Source organism: Kickxella alabastrina (genome assembly GCF_025024165.1).
Source record: "Kickxella alabastrina strain RSA 675 chromosome Unknown BX661scaffold_13, whole genome shotgun sequence".
In the NCBI taxonomy this organism is placed as follows: domain Eukaryota; kingdom Fungi; phylum Kickxellomycota; class Kickxellomycetes; order Kickxellales; family Kickxellaceae; genus Kickxella; species Kickxella alabastrina.
The window spans coordinates 61065-78751 of record NW_026251484.1 but is presented as its reverse complement, the minus strand read 5'-3'; the positions used below and the strand labels follow the sequence as shown (position 1 = coordinate 78751).

Genomic DNA, 17687 nt, shown 5'->3' with positions numbered 1-17687 from the left:
TTTTTTTTGCTTTTCAAGTCTTGATCATACGCTCAAAAATCAGATTATATCACAGTAGCAAAAATACAAGTACAAAAAAGATTACTGATGAGAAGGCAACTAGAATTTGATGCGCTGGACAAAAAACGTCCACATTTCGCCTAGAGAAAATAGATTCATAGATCCACTTGCTCATTTGACAAAGCCCTGTCCTGTGTTAAACAACTGACGGCTATAGCCACCATAACATGTGGACAAATCAATTCGTGCACTGCCTGCGGGGATGAGCAGCCGCCGCAGCAGATGGTGCTCTCCTTGGCTTTGGGCCCGGCTGCTGCTGCTGAGTCTCTGCCAAATGATCGCACTTAATTTCCTACCTCTGGTAAAAGTTGTTAACACACTACTTTTTAACAAAATATAAAAATAGGCGCGTAAACACAATACCAAAGGTTTTCTCAATGGTTGGGGATTTGCTAGTGTATTTTTGTTCATTGGAAAAATCACTGATTCGAAAATCAAGCAGAACCAGTCCGAATTGCATCCTTTTCAGGGGATGCGACAGTCATCTTGTACCGCGCAGACACGAAATTGTGGATACTGACAGAGTGCATGCGCACAACATCAGCAACGTAGAGACCCTTGGTTTCTGGGAGGAAGAAAAAGAAAAACAACACGGCAGTAAAGTTGGTCGCTGCGAATAGCAGAAATGTGTACCCATCCAGCGCATCAAGCAGAGGAGAAAACACAAGGCCAATGGCAAATATACATATAAAGTTGATGCTGCCGCTGATAGCCCCGATGGCCGCAACCGCGTACGTCGGAGTCATCTCACTCGGGGACACCCACGGGATGGGGCCACAGCCGACCGAAAAAACCGAAAGGTAAACAAACACCATGGTGATAGCCAATGGATTCACACCTTTGATGCTGCCGACGGATATCAGAATGCTGCACAAGCCCATAGCAAAATGAGAAAACAAAAGGAGAGTTCTGCGCGGGAAGTGCACTGAAAGTAGCATTCCAGCCAGATTCATTGCAGCGCCTACTGTGGATAAAATCCCGGTCAACACCTGTGACGTTGTTGGCGAGCTGGAAAAAACAGAGTTACTTTCCCCAGTCACCGTGTTGAAAAGAGCTGTCGAATAGAATGCCACCCCGCTGATACCGCTGGCCTGCTGGAACACCATCAGCATGGAAGATACCAAAAGCTGGTGCTGAAGGTTATCTGGCGTGTTTCCACCCAGAACATCAATAATCGACGCGGTGCATGCATCGGGGCCCATCTCCTCTCGTGCCGTATTGACCATGTGTTTGAACTCGGCAGAACAATCCGAACCCTTGCGGAGTTGCTGCAGTGCATTTAGAGCTTCTACTGGCTGGTCATTCATAATCAGCCACTTTGGTGATTCAGCGCAATAAAACAACAAGACAATACTGAAAATTGAAATAACACCGGTCATTGCCAGCAGGAGGCGCCAAAGAGGCGGGGTCAGCATCGACAGTGAGAGCAGCTGGGCAAGAATTATTCCAAACATTACTGCCATCTGGGTCATGGATCCCAACGAGCTCCTAGCTTTTGTCGTAGTAATCTCAACTATATAAATAGTAAATGTCACGTTTGCTGTTCCAGCTGCTATTCCTATGAAAACCCGGGCTATGACAAGCATTGAAATGTTTACAGAAAACATAAACAGCAGAGCGCTGGCAATCGACAATGCGTTGGAGTACAGCAGAACTGTCTTGCAGCCGTAGATGTTGGAGTAGCGCGTGCATGACAGAGCCCCTACAAGTGCGCCTAGTGCAAATGAGCCAACCACTAGTCCCCATATAATGTCACTGACGGGAATACACGACGGTAAATGATTAATGAGGTGACTTGGGCCAGCTTTGCACTTTGATATGATATCGCCAGGAAGATTAGTCGCGCCCATGCCCCAGCCAAAATTGATGCACCCGAGAGACGCTGCCAAAGCACAAAGTAGCTGGTATTTTGTTATTCCTAATGATTGGGACGGTACGAGACTCATTATTAATCTGAATGCATGTAATATTAAAAAATATTAAAAAAAATGTAATGTAAACTTGGAAATTTATTTTAATTTTCAGTGTTTTGGCTAGCTTAAAAATATCCTTTTGGAAAAGTACTTAATAACAAGCAGTAAGTCGATGAAGGTAGTTATAACATTGTTCAGTACTTTATTTGAGTTAAATTGCTGGAAATATGTGACGCCACAAGTGTTGTTATCTTTGAATAGAACAATCCCATGTTTGATAGCATTTGACACTATTTGTGAACATCCAAAACATTGTTCTTGCCAAAATATTTATGTATCTCAAATTGTATTAAGATAAGAACAAGATATTAATCAGCATATTTGTGTAGAGCCTGGGTGTGGGTGTACTGAATAAATTGAACTTCAAGAGTATAGAAATAAGAAGGATTTTGGAAGAAAACGCCTGATGTGTAACTAAAAAACAACGCCGTGTGGACAGCGCCGTATATGCTCTTTTTATATGCGTTATCCAAAATAGATATTGCAGCAATAACGACAGCAAGAGAAAACCTAAATGTGATGGGGGCACCATAATTTGAGCATTCTAACATTTCTAACCAATCAAGAATTTGACCTATTTTACCACTAAGAGGGGGCAGCCAATGTATGTTACAATCCAGAATAAAAATCAACAACAATGGAAAAAGTAATGTTGCTTGTATTTTCAAACAATTGTTGTGCTGCGCATTGTTAAATGTACGCTAAAATATACTTTAAGAATAAGAAATAAAAAGGCACGCTGCATACATTACTAATTGGCATGTATGTTCTGCAATTTTAATTGGGTTGGTCAAATGTTTTATTTTTTAGCTAAAATCTACAAAAAAGTGAATATATCCAACTTTGCGATATATCAAAATATTTAAAGTAACATGTAAAATGTAGCATATTAATAATAATATCTGACTTTTTTATACAGTTTCGCCTACAAATAACAATATTAAATGCAAATGGATGAAGTGTATAAACATAGAGCAACTTGGTCTATCATTTTAAATACTAAATATTACGCTCAGTGTTCTACATCCTCTTGCCTCATACACTTACAAACACACATACAACTATCACTTTAAACATGCCTAACTTTGCTATTACTTTCATTGCTGCTCTTGCTGCTGCTGTTGTTACCATTGCTCCTGGTGCCACTGCAAGCCCAATTCTGCAATTTGTTGGTGCTCCCAGATTTTTTGGAACTGGTTTTGTTGAACTATTGCCAATTGACTTTGCAACTGGTGCTGCTGTCGCTGGCATCGCCAGATTCCCCTTTATTAGGCGTGCCTATCCCACTGTCGATCATCTGGCCAAGCGCTGCGGCGGCTGGGGCGGTTGCGGTGGAATTGGGTGCGGCGGCTGGGGCTGGGGTGGCTTCCCATTTGCGACCAATACCGTGAATGCATTTGACCACAACTCATTTGCTGCCAACTGCTGCGACAACACTGTCTTTGTCAATAACAACAACGCCAATGTAGTCAACGACAACGTGCACGCGCTCAATACCGCCAACGTAGTTGTTTGATTCAGCCAAATTCAAGTCAAAAACAAACACCACAAAAACATTAATAGCAGCAATAGCGATAGAAATTATGTGATGGCGTTTGACTGAATTGGGCTTTATCATTTTACTCGATTTTAAATATAATGATTATTGTATGCATTATTTTATACATGGATAAGTATTGCTATAAATAAAAATAAAAAATTAATATTAAGCTAATGGTTTACGCGTCAATACGGCAAAAAAAACATAAAATTTAATTTAATGCTCAACTAATTAATTTATTGCTATTAATTTCTGCAATTAAGTGGCTCTGATAATAAAATTAAATGGATAATGGGCAGATTAATAAAGAAAATATGGATAAAACACATGTACAAGCAAATTATGCATTTGAATTCAACTATTTATCTTTTAAATATGTCTCGTATAAAATTAATTGTTGGACTGCCAGATAGAAAAATTGTATATATAAAGCGACAGTGAGCATATTATATTCCAGGTATTCAGTATTCTCACAACACTGCTCATTCAGCTTACACTTGCCACTTTAGATCAAATACCAACCACAACCACAACAGAACGTATAAATATGTCTTGCTTTGCCACTACTATCACCGTTCTTGCTGCCATTGCTGCCTTTATTGCGCCTGCTGCTAATGCCAGCCCCGTTTCTGCCAGCTACCAGTCCACCAAAAACACTTGCGGCAGCGGCAGCGGCAGCGTCAACGGTGGCAATGCCTATGGCAATGCTTACCCTTACAACGCAGGATACATCAGCAACGCTTACCCCTACGGCGGAGCATAGAACCCGTACAATAGCTACGGCGGTGCTGGCAACTACGGTGGTGTTGGTAACTACGGCGGTGTTGATAGCTACGGAAGCTACATATCGGGCTTTCCAATTGCGCTCAGTACGGCCAACAAGCTTGAAAGCGACTCTTTTACTGCCAAATACAAGGAAAACACTGTTTACGCCAACAACAAGGATGCCAGCGTGAGCAAGGATCAGATTAACAAGTTTGACAGCGTCAATGTCATTGCTTGATTAATATTTTGATTATCGTCGATATTCATTTATAGACATAGATATATTTATAGATAGACACAAATAAATTAAATTGCTAGACAAAAACTCAATTTAACAATGCTATACATTTAACTGTAGCTAAATATAATTAACAACATTTGTGCATTTTATATTAACGATCACCTCAGGTGTTATATTCAAAATGTAATGTTTTCACATACACCTTTTTTAGTTGTAAAGGATAAATTGTAACTGCTATTAAATACGTTTTTAGATTTATCTACTCACACGCCGTTTGCATCTTGTTAACCGAAAACCCAACTGAATTACTGAATGAATGATTGATTGGCTGACTGACCATCATTGGTGCAACTATACTTGCTCAATATATTGCTATTTCGCTTCAAATATTTGCACCCCTTTTGCTTAAAGCAACTGTCGCCACATTTTGTGTATAAAACAGACAACCATTTCCTCCAGAAAAACACAAATACAAACACATACACATACATTACAATTACATTTGTATTGACAACTCACTTTAACAAACATCAATCGTTTCATTCCTTCATTCAACTACACAGATACATTACCATGTTCAACTACTTTGCTACCGTTGCTGTTCTCGCCCTGGGTGCCGTTTCGAGCGCCACTGCCCACGATTCCATTGCTGCAAATGGAAACACTGTACAGAAGCCGCATAACTTTGCCAGGAGCAACATCGAGCATGGCCATGGTGATCACCACATAGCCAAGCGCTGCGGTGGCTGGGGTGTAGGCGGTGGCTGTGGTGGTTTCCCTTTTGCAGCCAACACTGTGAATGCATTTGACCGCAACGCATTTGCTGCCAACTCCTGCGATAACACTGTCTTTGCCAATAACAAAAACGCTAATGTAGTCTGCGACAACGTGCATGCGCTCAATTCTGCCAACGTCATTGCGTAAATTGGCGTAATATATACGGTGTAAAGGAGGAGTACTTTTTTTTGTGGCTAAATTCAGTTGAACTTCCCCCACACCTTTTTTTCAAATATTTGGATATAGCTTTTTTTATATCAATGCGCTTTGAATAAATTACATATAAACAAATAAACAAACATAAGTAATATTATGTCAACATTTCACTATCCATCGTTAAATATAGAAAATAATTACAAAATCAAATGCTATTTTTGGACAGAGGATGCTCTCAAAGAGCTGATCAAGAGGTCTCGGCGGAATTTAAATATTATGTGCCTCATCACTCGAAGATCATCACAATATGAGCAGCATACTAAATAGTTGATTGCGGGATTAAAGATGGTGAGATATTGGATATCAAGGACTGACTTATTTGCTAAAAAATATATTGCAGTCAATCACATTTTGTAGAATAAAAATGGCAATAATGGAAGTGTGGTGAACAACAACAAAAAATCCGGGGGTTTAAACACGAATCATAAATGCACGTTCTGGAATTTGGTCATTTTTTCATACAGTATGTGGGGGTGTGTTAAAAGTACACAGGATGACAGTGGCATGATTGATTTCCGCATCCAGTAAGAAAAAAGGAGAACATACAATTGTATAATATTATTTTTCGGTTAACAAAACCCACCCGATACTCGTGATGTTACCTGGATTCCTACCCTACATTAGAATATCAACTTTTTTTATTTTTACACACATGTGTTTACGAAAGTTTTCAAGCAGCTTTTATTTTTGACAAACAACGCCAAATATAAATCCAACACATCCAATTTGCCTAACATTCTAGGTGTTGTGACTGCAAATTGACATTTTAAGTGAGAGGATCCAATCACAGGTAAAAAATAAACCTTGTTTGCATCTGTTTTGCAATTATAAAAAATTTCTCTGTGGCACATACATTAGGACACAAAAATAAAGGGTAAAGAGCGCATGCAGTCTTTATGTGTTTTGTAAAAGAGAGTGTGTGGAAGGCTCGGCTTATTTTTGCTGCATGGAATTGCTTTTATTTGCATTCTTTTTTATTTTTGGGCATTGTTGTCTTTATCATGCACACTCGTTGTTTATATGTATTTTTTTGTTGTCAAAGGCAAGCAAGCAGCTCTCTTTTTCAACAGTTTATTTGTTGTTTTGGCTGAGCAAAACTGTATTTGTGATCATGTTATTGGTCAGTCTTTTTTTTTGTTGCATCAAGAATCCATTTTTAACTTGATGTAAGCAGGTTTTTTTCTGTTGCTCACACAAGAAACGAATATCTGTTGACCGGAACACGGATTCCTTGAATTCGGAAACGATGTTTTTTTTTCTAACAGGTGAAAAAAAGCCGAATTGTGAGTAAGGGTGAGAGAAAAAAGGGGGAGGTGGAGGGCACAAAGAGAGATTGTTTTAGGCGATTGTGTTCAAGCGGAGAAAGAAGTAAAGTCTCAGTTGGCCAAGCAAAAGACGAGAAAATAAATAACTTATTTACTGTGAAGTGAGTGAAAGAAGAAGGGGCAAGGGAGTACGAGTAAGAAAAAGAGAGCGAAATGGGGAAGGGGAACAGCGAATGAGAGGAAGCCGCACAATGGGTATAAAAAAGGGTGGGTGCTTAAAAAAACATGTCTCTCCTGTGGTATAAGAACAGCCAAAAGTTCCTGACGTGAAATCCTATTTTGTCCTTTTTTATTTGTAACAGCAAAATTACTCTATTCATTTTCCATTTTTCTTCTTTCCTTCTCACTATCCAATTTTTCTCTTTTATCCAACACACACACACACGCTCACACACACGCTCACGCTCACTCACTCACTCAATAATAACACTTGGGAACCATGTCAGCCATTATCGCAGCTACTCCAGGCGCACACATTGATCTGTGCAACCCAGCAAACAGCAGCACCTCGCAGCTCCTCATGCGCACAACCGCACACTCACTCAACGCCCTTCTCCGCGCGCACGAACGAGGACGACCCGAGAGCAACACAAGCACGCATAGTCTGCGGAACAACTTTGCGCACATAATCCCCACCAGGCCAACGCCAACCTCAGCCACAGTGGCATCAAGTAGTGGCCACCTACTGCCGAGTATCGAAGGGTTTGTCAACATAGTGACCGCAGCGCTGAATACCAAGACGGCGGTTCTGGTGACTGCCCTAGTGTATGTTGAGCGGTTACGCAAGAGGCTGCCGGTTTCGGCGACGGTGGCTGCGGATACCCCGTATAGGGTGTTTTTGGCAGCATTGATGTTGGCGGATAAGTTTTGGTCGGATCATACGGTGTCGGCAGAGAACTTTGTTGTGGCTGCTGGGGGCGCGTTTAGTCGGAGAGAAATTGCCGCTATGGAGCGGGCGTTGCTGAAACTGCTTGGATTCAGACTGTATGTGTCGGCGGATGATATTCGCCAGCATGCGCGGAGACTTGGCTTTGCCATTGACGACGAGACTTCTCTTCCTGGTGTTATGTAGGACACGGGCACCGGGCCAGCTCTATGGCTCTCTCAGTTGCATATTGCGTTGTATTCGGCGCCTGCAGCTCTATCATGTATAAAAAATATGTATTATAATGACATTAATTTCTTTTTCTTTATTTTGTGAATACATAAAACAATGGCTTTTTTCTTTAAAGAATCAATGTAGTAATCGCCAGAAATGATGTCCAATAAATCCTTATTAAAACAAGAGCGAGGAAACATCCTATTGAGCCTTCCCTGCCGCCATTTTATAGGCAGCTATAATGACTGAATGCCATCTCAGCTGCTACTGCATCAATGCGCGCTCGGAATTGACTTAGCATGCAAGCTCTCGGCTCAGCTGAGCTCACGTGGTGATTCTCACCACAGTCAACAGCAGGACAACAGGTAAAATAATAAAGGTTAAACGTGTAAAATAAAAACAAGTGTACAACATTTCAGACAAGACAATCAAAAAGACAATAAGGAGAGCGTATAGGATTGTTGCCGCTACCGCTACCGCTGGGCTCCCCTCCCCTTTCTTCAATCTTATTTGTCTCTCTTCTCCGCTCAACTAGCGGCTAACATCGTCAAGCTGTCCCTCGAGGATCTCCCGCTCCATCAGCAAGTATTTTATGTACTCGACGGTTTTTTGCAAAATCAGGGCTTCGCTCCTCTGCGATGGCGTCAAAGTGGGCACGATTTGAATCAGCTGGTCGTATCCCACGCGTATATTCTGTCTGCGCTTCTGCTCCGACGCAATGTGATTGGCCTTTTTCTCGTTCTCTGTTAATAGCTCGCCCTTCTTTTTCGTCACCCGGGTTACGCGCTCTGCCTTTTTCGCCCCATTTGTGGTGTTTGGCAAAGAGGACTCGGCTTTGGCGTCTGTGGGTGCGCCTCGGAAGGACGTTGGTTCTGTGGGCGTGGTGACGGTGGTTTGCTCGTATGTGTCGTTGCTGTGGCTGTTGGCTGTGTCGGCGGTAGAGGGGTTCATGTCAAAGGCTTTCCAGCGCGCGCGCGTGTGTGTGCTTAGTGGAATAATTGAGTAATGGAAATAATTGGAACTGGATCGTGAGCGTGAGAATAGGAAATATAAAATATGGATGAAAAATAAATGAAAAAAGGCAGAGTTGGAAGGCATACAATTGAATGCAATGCGCGCTACCCTACCGAAAAAGAAAGAAAGAAGGGTGAGGGATGGAAAACGGACTTTTTTGTTGCGTTTTGACCGAGTCAATAGAATAAATGTGGAAACAAGCACGTGAAATTAAACACAAAAAAATACTCTCTGCCAAATCATTCGCTGGCCAGGCCAGCCACATTCTCCTCCTTGACAAAAGTGGCAGCATCAACAGACACGTCACCCTCGGAGATAAAGCGAGAGTCAGACAGGGCCAGAGATTTATCCTGTTCGAACAGCTGGCGGCCCGTAAGCTTGCTGGTATCCTTCCTAGCAGCTGCCGCAGCAGCAGAAAAAGCACCACCAGCAGATCCGCCGCCAAACGTCTCGAACCCGGCCCACTCTCAGCCTCCCCCGCAGCCTCGCGGCATGGTCCTTCATCTCCCGATCAAAGCGAATCCTCCACTCAAGAAACGTCGCCCGGGTCACTGGAGTTCCAATAAACTTGAGCTGATCTGCCTCAATCTCCCTCTGGATACGCTCCTCCTTGAGTCTCCGCAGCTCCACGGATTTCTCAATAAGCCTCTGCATCGCCGCCTCCTTGAGATCCGATGCCATGCTGAAGACCATTGCCATGCCCAGGCATTCTTCGCCCATTTGGCGGGTTTTTTCTGTCAATAGCCATGTCTTGCGTGTTGAATTCGGCCTCGGTTTCGCCCGTGGGCGCGTCGTTGCCGGTTTCAGCAAAGTCAATGGTGAACTCGGGGAGTGTGTCCGGGTAGGTTGCCGTGTACTCGATTGTCAGATCAAGGGTGCATGGCCGGAAATCGCCGTCGCCGCCGTCGTCGATGCGGATGGTCAGTGTGAAGCGCCGCGGGTCTTGCGATAGCTCGACGAGCTCGGTTGGGTAGATTGACTGCAGAATCTCGATCTCATTCTGTTGCTCGTCAGCGTAGTGTTCGGCAGACATGATCAAAGCTGAAAAGATGAATAATAAATTTTTTTATTGAATACTTGTAAAAGAGAGAGGGGGGCGTGCTTTGGGTGTTATTTCGCGCCACCACATTAGCACAAACATGCTTCGCAGCTTCTAATTTGCCCAGCGTAGCCCAACTATGGGATTCAGTCTCATGGATTGCTTTATTATTTGGACTCTCCTGAATTAGAACCGAGAAATACTTTGAAATCAGACGATACAAATTCCGCTTTAACACAACAGATTGAGACAAATGTAAAGACTCGTCGTTTATTACAAAATATAGGAAACAGGCCTAGCATCAAACAACAGAGACGCCCGAAACAATTTACTCGTAGAGGACGGTGTCAACAGCGCGGGTGTAGGACTTGAGACCCTGGGGGAACCACAGACCGATCTCGCGCTCAGCAGCCTCAACCGAGTCGGAGCCGTGGCAGACGTTCTTTCCAATATCCAGGGCAAAGTCAGCACGGATGGTGCCGGGGGCGGAGTCCTGGGGGTTGTGGCACCGAGCATAACGCGGCCAATCTTGACAGCACCCTTGCCCTGGATGACAAAAGCGGCAACGGGGCCGGACTGCATGTAGGCGAGCAGGCTGGGGAAGAAGGCCTTGCCGGCGAGGTCCGAGTAGTGCTCGCTCAGGAGCTCCTTGCTAGGGTGGACAAGCTGGAGGGCAAGGATCTTGAAACCGCGGGTCTCGAAGCGACGCAGGATCTCTCCGACCAGACCGCGCTGGACTCCGTCGGGCTTGACAGCAATGAAAGAACGCTCCTCGTTGGCAGACATGGTAAATGTTAGTTTAGGGAATATACTGGAACTACTTTTGGTGGAGTGCAGGATGATGGAGAGGAAAGAAGGGCGAGAAGGAGGGTGCTGAAAAGTACAAAGGACACGCTCGTTAGAATCCGCATTCTTGTTGACACAATTTTTTCTTTTTCTTTTCTTTTTCGGGTTTTTTTTCGCTTTCGCTTTCGATTTGGCTTGGGATTGGGATTGGGGATTTGGGGACTAAGCAGAAAAAAATTTGAAGGAGAAAAATAAACACGCTTTTGGAAAGAGTAGCAAATTTTTTTTGTCAACAAAAGATGGCAAACGTGGGTTGGACCACCAGGAAAAAAAAGCCCTCAGTGGAAATCGCACATTCACAGTCAGCGCAACCACGAATCAGCAATACACAGCAGTAACGGAAATCAAGAAATCAAGAAATCACGAGCTGGGCGAGCTACAACACCTGGCATTGTTGCTGAATGCAATTTCTTTTGAGAGAGTGCGCTTTGTGCCAGGAGCTGGCCCTAATTCCTCTACCTTTCCAAATTTTTACTATTATATACTGCATTTTAGAATCTCTAAGCGCGCGCAATGCTCTTCTCACAGGTCGCAACGGTGCATCTCCGCTCTTGGGTGCGGAGTTCCATGGCAACACGCAGCATAGCTAGCAGTGCCATAAGCAACACAAGGGCAATGCACCAGGCATCGCGGCCATCGCTGCTCTTGAGCCTTCAAGGCCAAACAGGCATTTTTAGCAGGGCGCAGCACAACGCCACAGGCCTGCGCATCCGCACCCTGGCCACATCGTTTGGCTGCAGTGGATTGCTGAACAGCAGGCCTACATCCCAGCGCAGCCTGTTGCTCTCAGCGCAGCCGCGCGGGCAGCAGACGCGCGGGGGGCGGTGGGAGCAGCACACAAAGGCCGACTACGGATCCAAGCGGGGCAACAACTACCGCAACAGCGGAAACAACCGGCGGCCGTTCTTCGACACGCTCACGCCCGAGGCCACAGTGTACATGATCATTGCCATCAACGGCGTGGTTTTCCTCATGTGGCAGTCGGCGAACGGCAAAATGCGCAGCTTCCAGGACACAAAGATGCTGCGGTGGATGACGGCCAACTTCACAACCATGTGGATGAACCTCCGCGAAGGTCGCATCTGGACGCTGATCACGCCAGCGTTCTCGCACGTCGACACGATGCATCTTTTGGTCAACATGTTCGTTCTATACTCGTTCGGAACCGACATTGCGAAGATGCTGGGCCCCAAGCGCTTTATTGCATTTTACTTGGGTGCTGCGTTCTGCGGTAACTTGATTAGCGCCGTGATTCGCGGGATTGTGCTGCCGTATAATACCGGCGATCTGCGCACCATGGTGCAGCCGTCGCTGGGTGCGTCGACGTCGGTCGTGGGCATCACGACGCTGTTTGCGTGCTTGTATCCGCATGCCAGGCTGCTTCTGTTCTTTGTGGTGCCGGTGCCGGCGTGGCTGGCGACCGTGGGATTCATTGGCTGGGACATGACGAATCTCGTCCGGTCCGGCAGAACAAAGACCGATGGCGCTGGGCATCTTGGCGGCGCCGCTGCTGGCCTCGCCTACTACTGGTTCCGCCTGCGCCCGCTTATCCGCCGCATGCGTTGAGTAGGGGGGTTTTGGAAGCCCTGATCCCCCCTTGTCTCCTTCTTTTCTCTATCGTTTGGATCAACCAATGGGAAGCCAAGCAGATTCGTGACCTTTTGTTTTATTTTTTATTTTTTTCGCGCGTTGCCGCGATGGACAAACAGGCAGGCAAAAGAGGAACGGCGGCGGGAGGCGCCAAATTCTGGTGGGAGAAGGAGGGGAGAGGAGAAAGGGGCGAGAGAAAAAAATTACTATTATTTTTTCATTCCATCTTTTCAAACAAATAAGAATCGATGATACTCCTTTTTTCTCTCTTTCCCTCTCCTGCGTTTCTTTTTCTCCTCTTTTTTGTGTATTAATACCGCCTGTACACTTTACTTTATTTCATTATTTATTGCCTCCAAGCGCACAGCACGCGCACAAAACTAGCAAGCTACCAAAACCGCCCCCCCTCCCCTGCCTGTTGTCGTCAGTTTATCACCCCTCCCAATCCCGTACTTTTTCCTTTTTATTTCACTTGAGACCGTTTGCCTTCAGCCTCACTTTTCATTTTTCATTTTTCTATTCACTTACTTATTTGACCTGCTTCAAATTCCACTAAAAAGGGATAATAACATCACATTTCAAAAAATGCTCGATACACGGCAAGCAGAGCTCTCTTGCCGGCACTATCGCCACCCGCGCCACCACACGTCGCCCACCACAGCCGCTACTCTGCACCAATGCTTGGCATACACCAACCAGGGCCAAAAACTACCACTCGCGCGCCCTATCTCCGACTCGCACACCCCAAACGCGTCAGGTCCGCGTGCTAGCCGCAAGACCGAGCAGAGGCATTCTGGGAGAAAGGACTGCCACTGGTTACCATCCACCCAAACAAACGCACGCAGTCGAGCCACCATTCAGATCCGCTCGCACTCTGCACCACTTGCCGAAAGGCCCGCTGGCACGTTTGCTTCTCGGGACGACAGGAGGCGCTTGTTCTTGTTGAACAGCTTGTCGTCTGAAATGGCTTTGCCCAATGAGGCTCAATCCGACATGGGATTGCTGGTCGACAACGGCTCTGTTGACCAGGGTGGCCAAGGCACCGGAGAGGAGGCCAAGGATGCCGGAGAGCCTGAGGGCGATGGCGAGACCAATGCCGAAGATAAGCAGGACAATCAGGACATCAACGATGAAAACAAAAAGGATAACTCGGGCGACGAAGACCCCGACGACGACGACGACAACGACAACGACGACGAGGATGACGAGGACGAGGACGAGGACGACGAGGACGACGGAGTCGTGCGCTGCGTCTGCGGCGAACGCAACGACGGCGAGCTCATGATCCAATGCGAAATCTGCCAAATCTGGCAGCACACACTCTGCATGGGCATCCGCGACGAAGCACACATCCCCGACAAATATTATTGCGAAAAGTGCCGTCCCGAAGATCACCCGTATATAAGCTCGCGCCCGCGCACCGTGGTGCTTGCCGAGGCCAGCGCCTTGGGCGTTTCGACAATGATGCGGAGATCGGCCGTTGTGGCTGTGGCCAAGATGACCGCCCGCGAGGAGTATCGGGCGGCATCGGCCGCTGCCGCTATTGCTGCCTCTGTGGCTGCTGCTGCCACGGGCGCGAAGCCGGCGAATGGCAAGCGGACACCGAAGAAGCCGGCGAAAAAAGCTGAGGACACCGCTGCTGCTGCTGCTGCTGGCACTTCGCCCACATCAAAGGCTGCGCGCAAGGGCCGGCGGTCTAGACGGTCCACCAGGGGCGGCGCTGACAACGACGGGCCCGAAAATAGCGAGGAGGACTACGAGGATGGTGGGAAACAGAGGGACGGCAGCAGGACCAGCTCCAGCCCGTCGGGCAACGCCAACGGAACAGGGGACGGCTCGCCCACGGGAGCAAAGGGCGCCAATTCCGGCTCTCGCAAGACGCAGCAAACGCCCAGGCGCTCTGCGAACCCGGCTAATGGAGCTCGCAAGAGACGCAGGACCATAGGGCGGCAGTCAACCGGCGGCACACACGAGCAAGGAGCGCTGGAATCGGCCGAGGGCGAGGGCGACGAGGGAAGCGACAGCGACACTGACAGCGGCGCTGCCGAGGACCTGGTCGCGCGCATGATGGGCGTCAAGCAGGAGCCCAAGGGAAAAGCCAAATCGCGGTTGCCCAAATCCAGAACCCGCTCAGTATCAACCATCGTCAAAGGATCGGTCAACCGCAGCTCGGCCGAATTGGCGCAGGACGGCTTGGGCTTGGCGAGCGCCCTGGGATCACCCCGCGGCCGTGTTGGAGGCGGCAGCAGCAGCAACAGCAACAGCAAGCTGGATTTCCAGATGGATGCCAGTGAGGCGCGTCGCGGGCACAGTGTGCCTGGGTCTCCACGGCAGCTGTCCCCGTCGCCGTCCCTGCAGTCACTCCTGTATAGCAGTGTGGCTGCTGCCATTGCGGACGGGAAGTTCGACGCTGGTGGATCGAGCAAAGCAGACAAGCTGTGCAAACGCAAGCGCGCTGGCGGGTCTGTGCGCAACACCAAGCGGCAGCGCATGACTGTCTCGGCAACCAATTCGCCGTATGTCGGTGACGGCGGCGGCTTTGCGACTTTTGGCGGGAGCAATCCGTCGTTCCAACAGCAGCGCAGCAAGGACACCAAGTCTGCGGCTGTGGCAGCAGCAGCAGATAAGGCAGGTGGCGACCAAGATGATGATGATGAGGAGGAGGAGGAGGAGGAGGAGGAGGAGGAAAGCCATTCTACAGCAGATGACAAGGTCGAGGGACATGGCGGTAACCAGCGGCAGCCCAAGCATAACTTCCCGCCGCAAGAGATGATGGATGTCGACGGAAACATAATTATAGTTTCTTCGCATATGCTCAATTCTCAGGGCAAGCCAATTTACTCGTCCATTTCGCCCGAGACCATGTGCAAGATCCGGTATCCGCACAGCAAGGCCAATATCTACGAGCTGAACCGCCGCGCTAAGCAGCTGCTTGAGTGGCTGGGCAAGACGCAATCCGAGTACGAGCATGAGCGCATGTCCTGGCTGTTGCCATCGCCAGTTTTGACAGAAGCAGCAGTAGCAGCAGCAGCGGAGGTGGCAATTGAAGGCGAGGAGGCGAATAAGAGTCCTTTGGTGGCTGCTGCCAATGGAGCCTTGGGATGTGCGCCTGTGGCCGGACGCCAGTACTCGCAGCAGCTCTCTGAGGCGCCCACGTCGCCGATCAACCCGAACGACTGGCCCAACGATGACGTGGCCGACGACTGCGAGATTGTGTTTAAAGACCGCGGCGCGTCGTGCTTTGATGAGTTAGCTGACAGCCAGAGGCAGCAGCAGCTGGCGGTCCTCGAGGAAGCGCACCCGCGCGACACGCGGTCCATTATGGAGGGCCTCATGTCGCGGCTCATTCAGTTCCAGGAGATGTACTCTTCTTAGCTGACATCAAGTTGTATTTTACTCGCTTGTTCCCGAGTTAACCGTTCAGCCAATTTACGAATGAACAAATTTCTACTATGTAACTTTTTATTTTGCTCTGCATACTTGTAAAAAAAGAAAAGCATGATAAAAAATACTGCGTTAACGAGAGTACTTGACGCGCTGTTGTTTGCGCTCCTTCTTCTCTTTCCGCTTCTTCTCCTTTGCCGCATCTTCCTCTGACGCCTTCTCCTCGGGTTTCCCGCCCTGCTGGCCCAATGAGCTGCCCAGGAACTGGCGGATATAGGGGAAAAGCATATAGCCCAAGTACACGGGGATGGCCAAATACAAGGACCACGCCCAACGAGTCGCCAAACTGAGCAAATGCACGAACCACGAGATGTAAATATAGTCGAACATATACGAGACCAAGCCGGGCTGGCTCAGGTCCGTGCCAGAGTCAATGAGGACGCCTCCGGGATCGTACCGTGGCCGGGATACATGCTGGAGATTTGTGTATAGGAACACCTCCAGGGCGACTGAGCCGAGGTACATGATGGCTTCGGACCAGGTGAGGCTTTTGTACTGGAGAACTATCCGGACAAAAAGATAGAAGCCATTGATGCCCAGGAGCAGCTTGGAGAGAATGGCTAGGCGCGCGGCATTTTCCTGAGTGATTCGTTTGGCGGATTGGTTGGCCATTTGCTTTTTATTTTATTTTTTAACAAGTCGAATGGAAAATGTCTTGTTTTTTTGGATGAGGCGAAATACAAAAGACAAGAAATACAAAAATGACAGACGCAAACAAACAAAAATCAAAAGAGAGAAGAGACGTAAAAAATAACCCCCCTCGCATGTAGTTTTGAGCACTGCACTTGCACTGCACACGCAAAAAGAAAAAGCTGTATGTAGCGCGAGTTATATATTTTTCCTTTTCGAGTTCACATGTTCTCTGTGACGGCGTATACTGCGCCAGCACCGGCGGCCGGCACCGAGTTGATCCCGTATTCAACTTTATTTGTTGTATTGAAAGTTTCCAATAAGAATATAAAAAAACGCATAGAGATAAAAATAAAAGAAACTCCCCTATACGAACCATAAAACCCTTTTTTCTATTTCGTCAGCGGGATTCTCTCGTGTATCTCAGGTTTGTTTGTGGGTGCTCCTGGGATGGTCTTCTTCCATCCAAGAGCCTTAAACAAGCAAGCATTATACGTCTTCTCCGGCTCCCTACAGCGACCAAACTCCTGATTTTTCCCATCCAAGCAATGCCAATGCGCCCTAAACTCCTCCAAACAGTTGCTCTCGATCTTCTGCAAAACATCGATCGCGCACCGCGTCACCTTGCGTCCTTCCAAGAGACAGTGCTTGGGATCGCGGCTCTCGCTTTTGCAAAGCATAAAGTCCTCGTTGTACTCTTTGCACACGCTCCCGATGAAGAAAGAAGCGGATTTGAGCGGTGCGCCGGTGCTGCCTACTTCGTCGACATGGGGCAAATGGGAGGGGGGCGGTGTTGGGTCTACCCAATCTTCGCCCTTGAAGTTTTTGTATCCCGGATTCACCATTTTGCTTCTTCTGTTCTAAAGCTTTTCTTAAGGCTGTTCTTTATAAAAGCGTATGTATGTAAATGTGTGTAGAGAAATTACAAGGGCGAAAGAAAAAATAATGTAAAAGTGTATGGAAAAGAAATTCGCCGATTAGTCGAGTTAATTGAAACAAAAAAAGAGGGGAGGATTTTGACTAGCCGATTTTTCCAGCATGTAAACCAGTGCTTTTAAAAAACCAATGGTAATTGAAGCATTGGGCCTCTCTCTCCCTCTAATCTTATCGCTCGGCCCACATCATCGC

At 47.2% G+C, this 17687-nt stretch overlaps 11 protein-coding genes across 11 annotated transcripts; 4 read left to right on the top strand and 7 right to left on the bottom strand.

Annotated features, from left to right (window-relative positions):
- Window positions 1–142: 142 nt before the first annotated feature.
- Window positions 143–2006, bottom strand: BX661DRAFT_163298 (general substrate transporter; the record flags this gene model as incomplete). The annotated part of the gene is made up of 2 exons (XM_051533327.1): window positions 143–267; window positions 306–2006. One exon carries the CDS (start codon window positions 2004–2006, stop codon window positions 495–497), a length of 1512 nt encoding a protein of 503 aa, XP_051391160.1. The 3' UTR covers window positions 143–267; window positions 306–494.
- Window positions 2007–5152: 3146 nt separating this feature from the next.
- On the top strand, window positions 5153–5503 carry BX661DRAFT_212964 (uncharacterized protein; the record flags this gene model as incomplete). Its single annotated transcript, XM_051538736.1, has 1 exon — window positions 5153–5503. One exon carries the CDS (start codon window positions 5153–5155, stop codon window positions 5501–5503), a length of 351 nt encoding a protein of 116 aa, XP_051391159.1.
- A 1914-nt stretch (window positions 5504–7417) lies between these two features.
- BX661DRAFT_143657 (uncharacterized protein) lies at window positions 7418–7969 on the top strand (the record flags this gene model as incomplete). Its single annotated transcript, XM_051533014.1, has 1 exon — window positions 7418–7969. One exon carries the CDS (start codon window positions 7418–7420, stop codon window positions 7967–7969), a length of 552 nt encoding a protein of 183 aa, XP_051391158.1.
- Window positions 7970–8596: 627 nt separating this feature from the next.
- Window positions 8597–8848, bottom strand: BX661DRAFT_131930 (uncharacterized protein; the record flags this gene model as incomplete). The annotated part of the gene is made up of 1 exon (XM_051532579.1): window positions 8597–8848. A coding segment is annotated over one exon (252 nt), but the record flags the coding sequence as incomplete, so codon positions are not given.
- Window positions 8849–9249: 401 nt separating this feature from the next.
- On the bottom strand, window positions 9250–9745 carry BX661DRAFT_143730 (uncharacterized protein; the record flags this gene model as incomplete). Its single annotated transcript, XM_051533017.1, has 2 exons — window positions 9250–9399; window positions 9476–9745. Coding segments are annotated over 2 exons (420 nt in total), but the record flags the coding sequence as incomplete, so codon positions are not given.
- Window positions 9746–10224: 479 nt separating this feature from the next.
- Window positions 10225–11022, bottom strand: BX661DRAFT_183225 (nucleoside diphosphate kinase). The gene is made up of 3 exons (XM_051536179.1): window positions 10871–11022; window positions 10569–10820; window positions 10225–10542 (listed from the first exon to the last, which is right to left on the bottom strand). Exons 1-3 carry the CDS (start codon window positions 10958–10960, stop codon window positions 10378–10380), a joined length of 507 nt encoding a protein of 168 aa, XP_051391155.1. The 5' UTR covers window positions 10961–11022; the 3' UTR covers window positions 10225–10377.
- Window positions 11023–11798: 776 nt separating this feature from the next.
- On the top strand, window positions 11799–12437 carry BX661DRAFT_132085 (uncharacterized protein; the record flags this gene model as incomplete). The annotated part of the gene is made up of 1 exon (XM_051532584.1): window positions 11799–12437. A coding segment is annotated over one exon (639 nt), but the record flags the coding sequence as incomplete, so codon positions are not given.
- Window positions 12438–14055: 1618 nt separating this feature from the next.
- Window positions 14056–15143, bottom strand: BX661DRAFT_183222 (uncharacterized protein). Its single transcript, XM_051536178.1, has one exon. It carries the CDS (start codon window positions 14975–14977, stop codon window positions 14240–14242), a length of 738 nt encoding a protein of 245 aa, XP_051391153.1. The 5' UTR covers window positions 14978–15143; the 3' UTR covers window positions 14056–14239.
- BX661DRAFT_183221 (uncharacterized protein) lies at window positions 15141–15937 on the top strand. The gene has a single exon (XM_051536177.1). The coding sequence runs from the start codon at window positions 15255–15257 to the stop codon at window positions 15858–15860; it is 606 nt and encodes a 201-aa protein (XP_051391152.1). The 5' UTR covers window positions 15141–15254; the 3' UTR covers window positions 15861–15937.
- Window positions 15938–16656, bottom strand: BX661DRAFT_183220 (uncharacterized protein). The gene has a single exon (XM_051536176.1). The coding sequence runs from the start codon at window positions 16539–16541 to the stop codon at window positions 16002–16004; it is 540 nt and encodes a 179-aa protein (XP_051391151.1). The 5' UTR covers window positions 16542–16656; the 3' UTR covers window positions 15938–16001.
- Window positions 16657–17638, bottom strand: BX661DRAFT_163291 (putative NADH dehydrogenase 22K chain precursor). Its single transcript, XM_051533326.1, has one exon. The coding sequence runs from the start codon at window positions 17402–17404 to the stop codon at window positions 16952–16954; it is 453 nt and encodes a 150-aa protein (XP_051391150.1). The 5' UTR covers window positions 17405–17638; the 3' UTR covers window positions 16657–16951.
- Window positions 17639–17687: the final 49 nt, after the last annotated feature.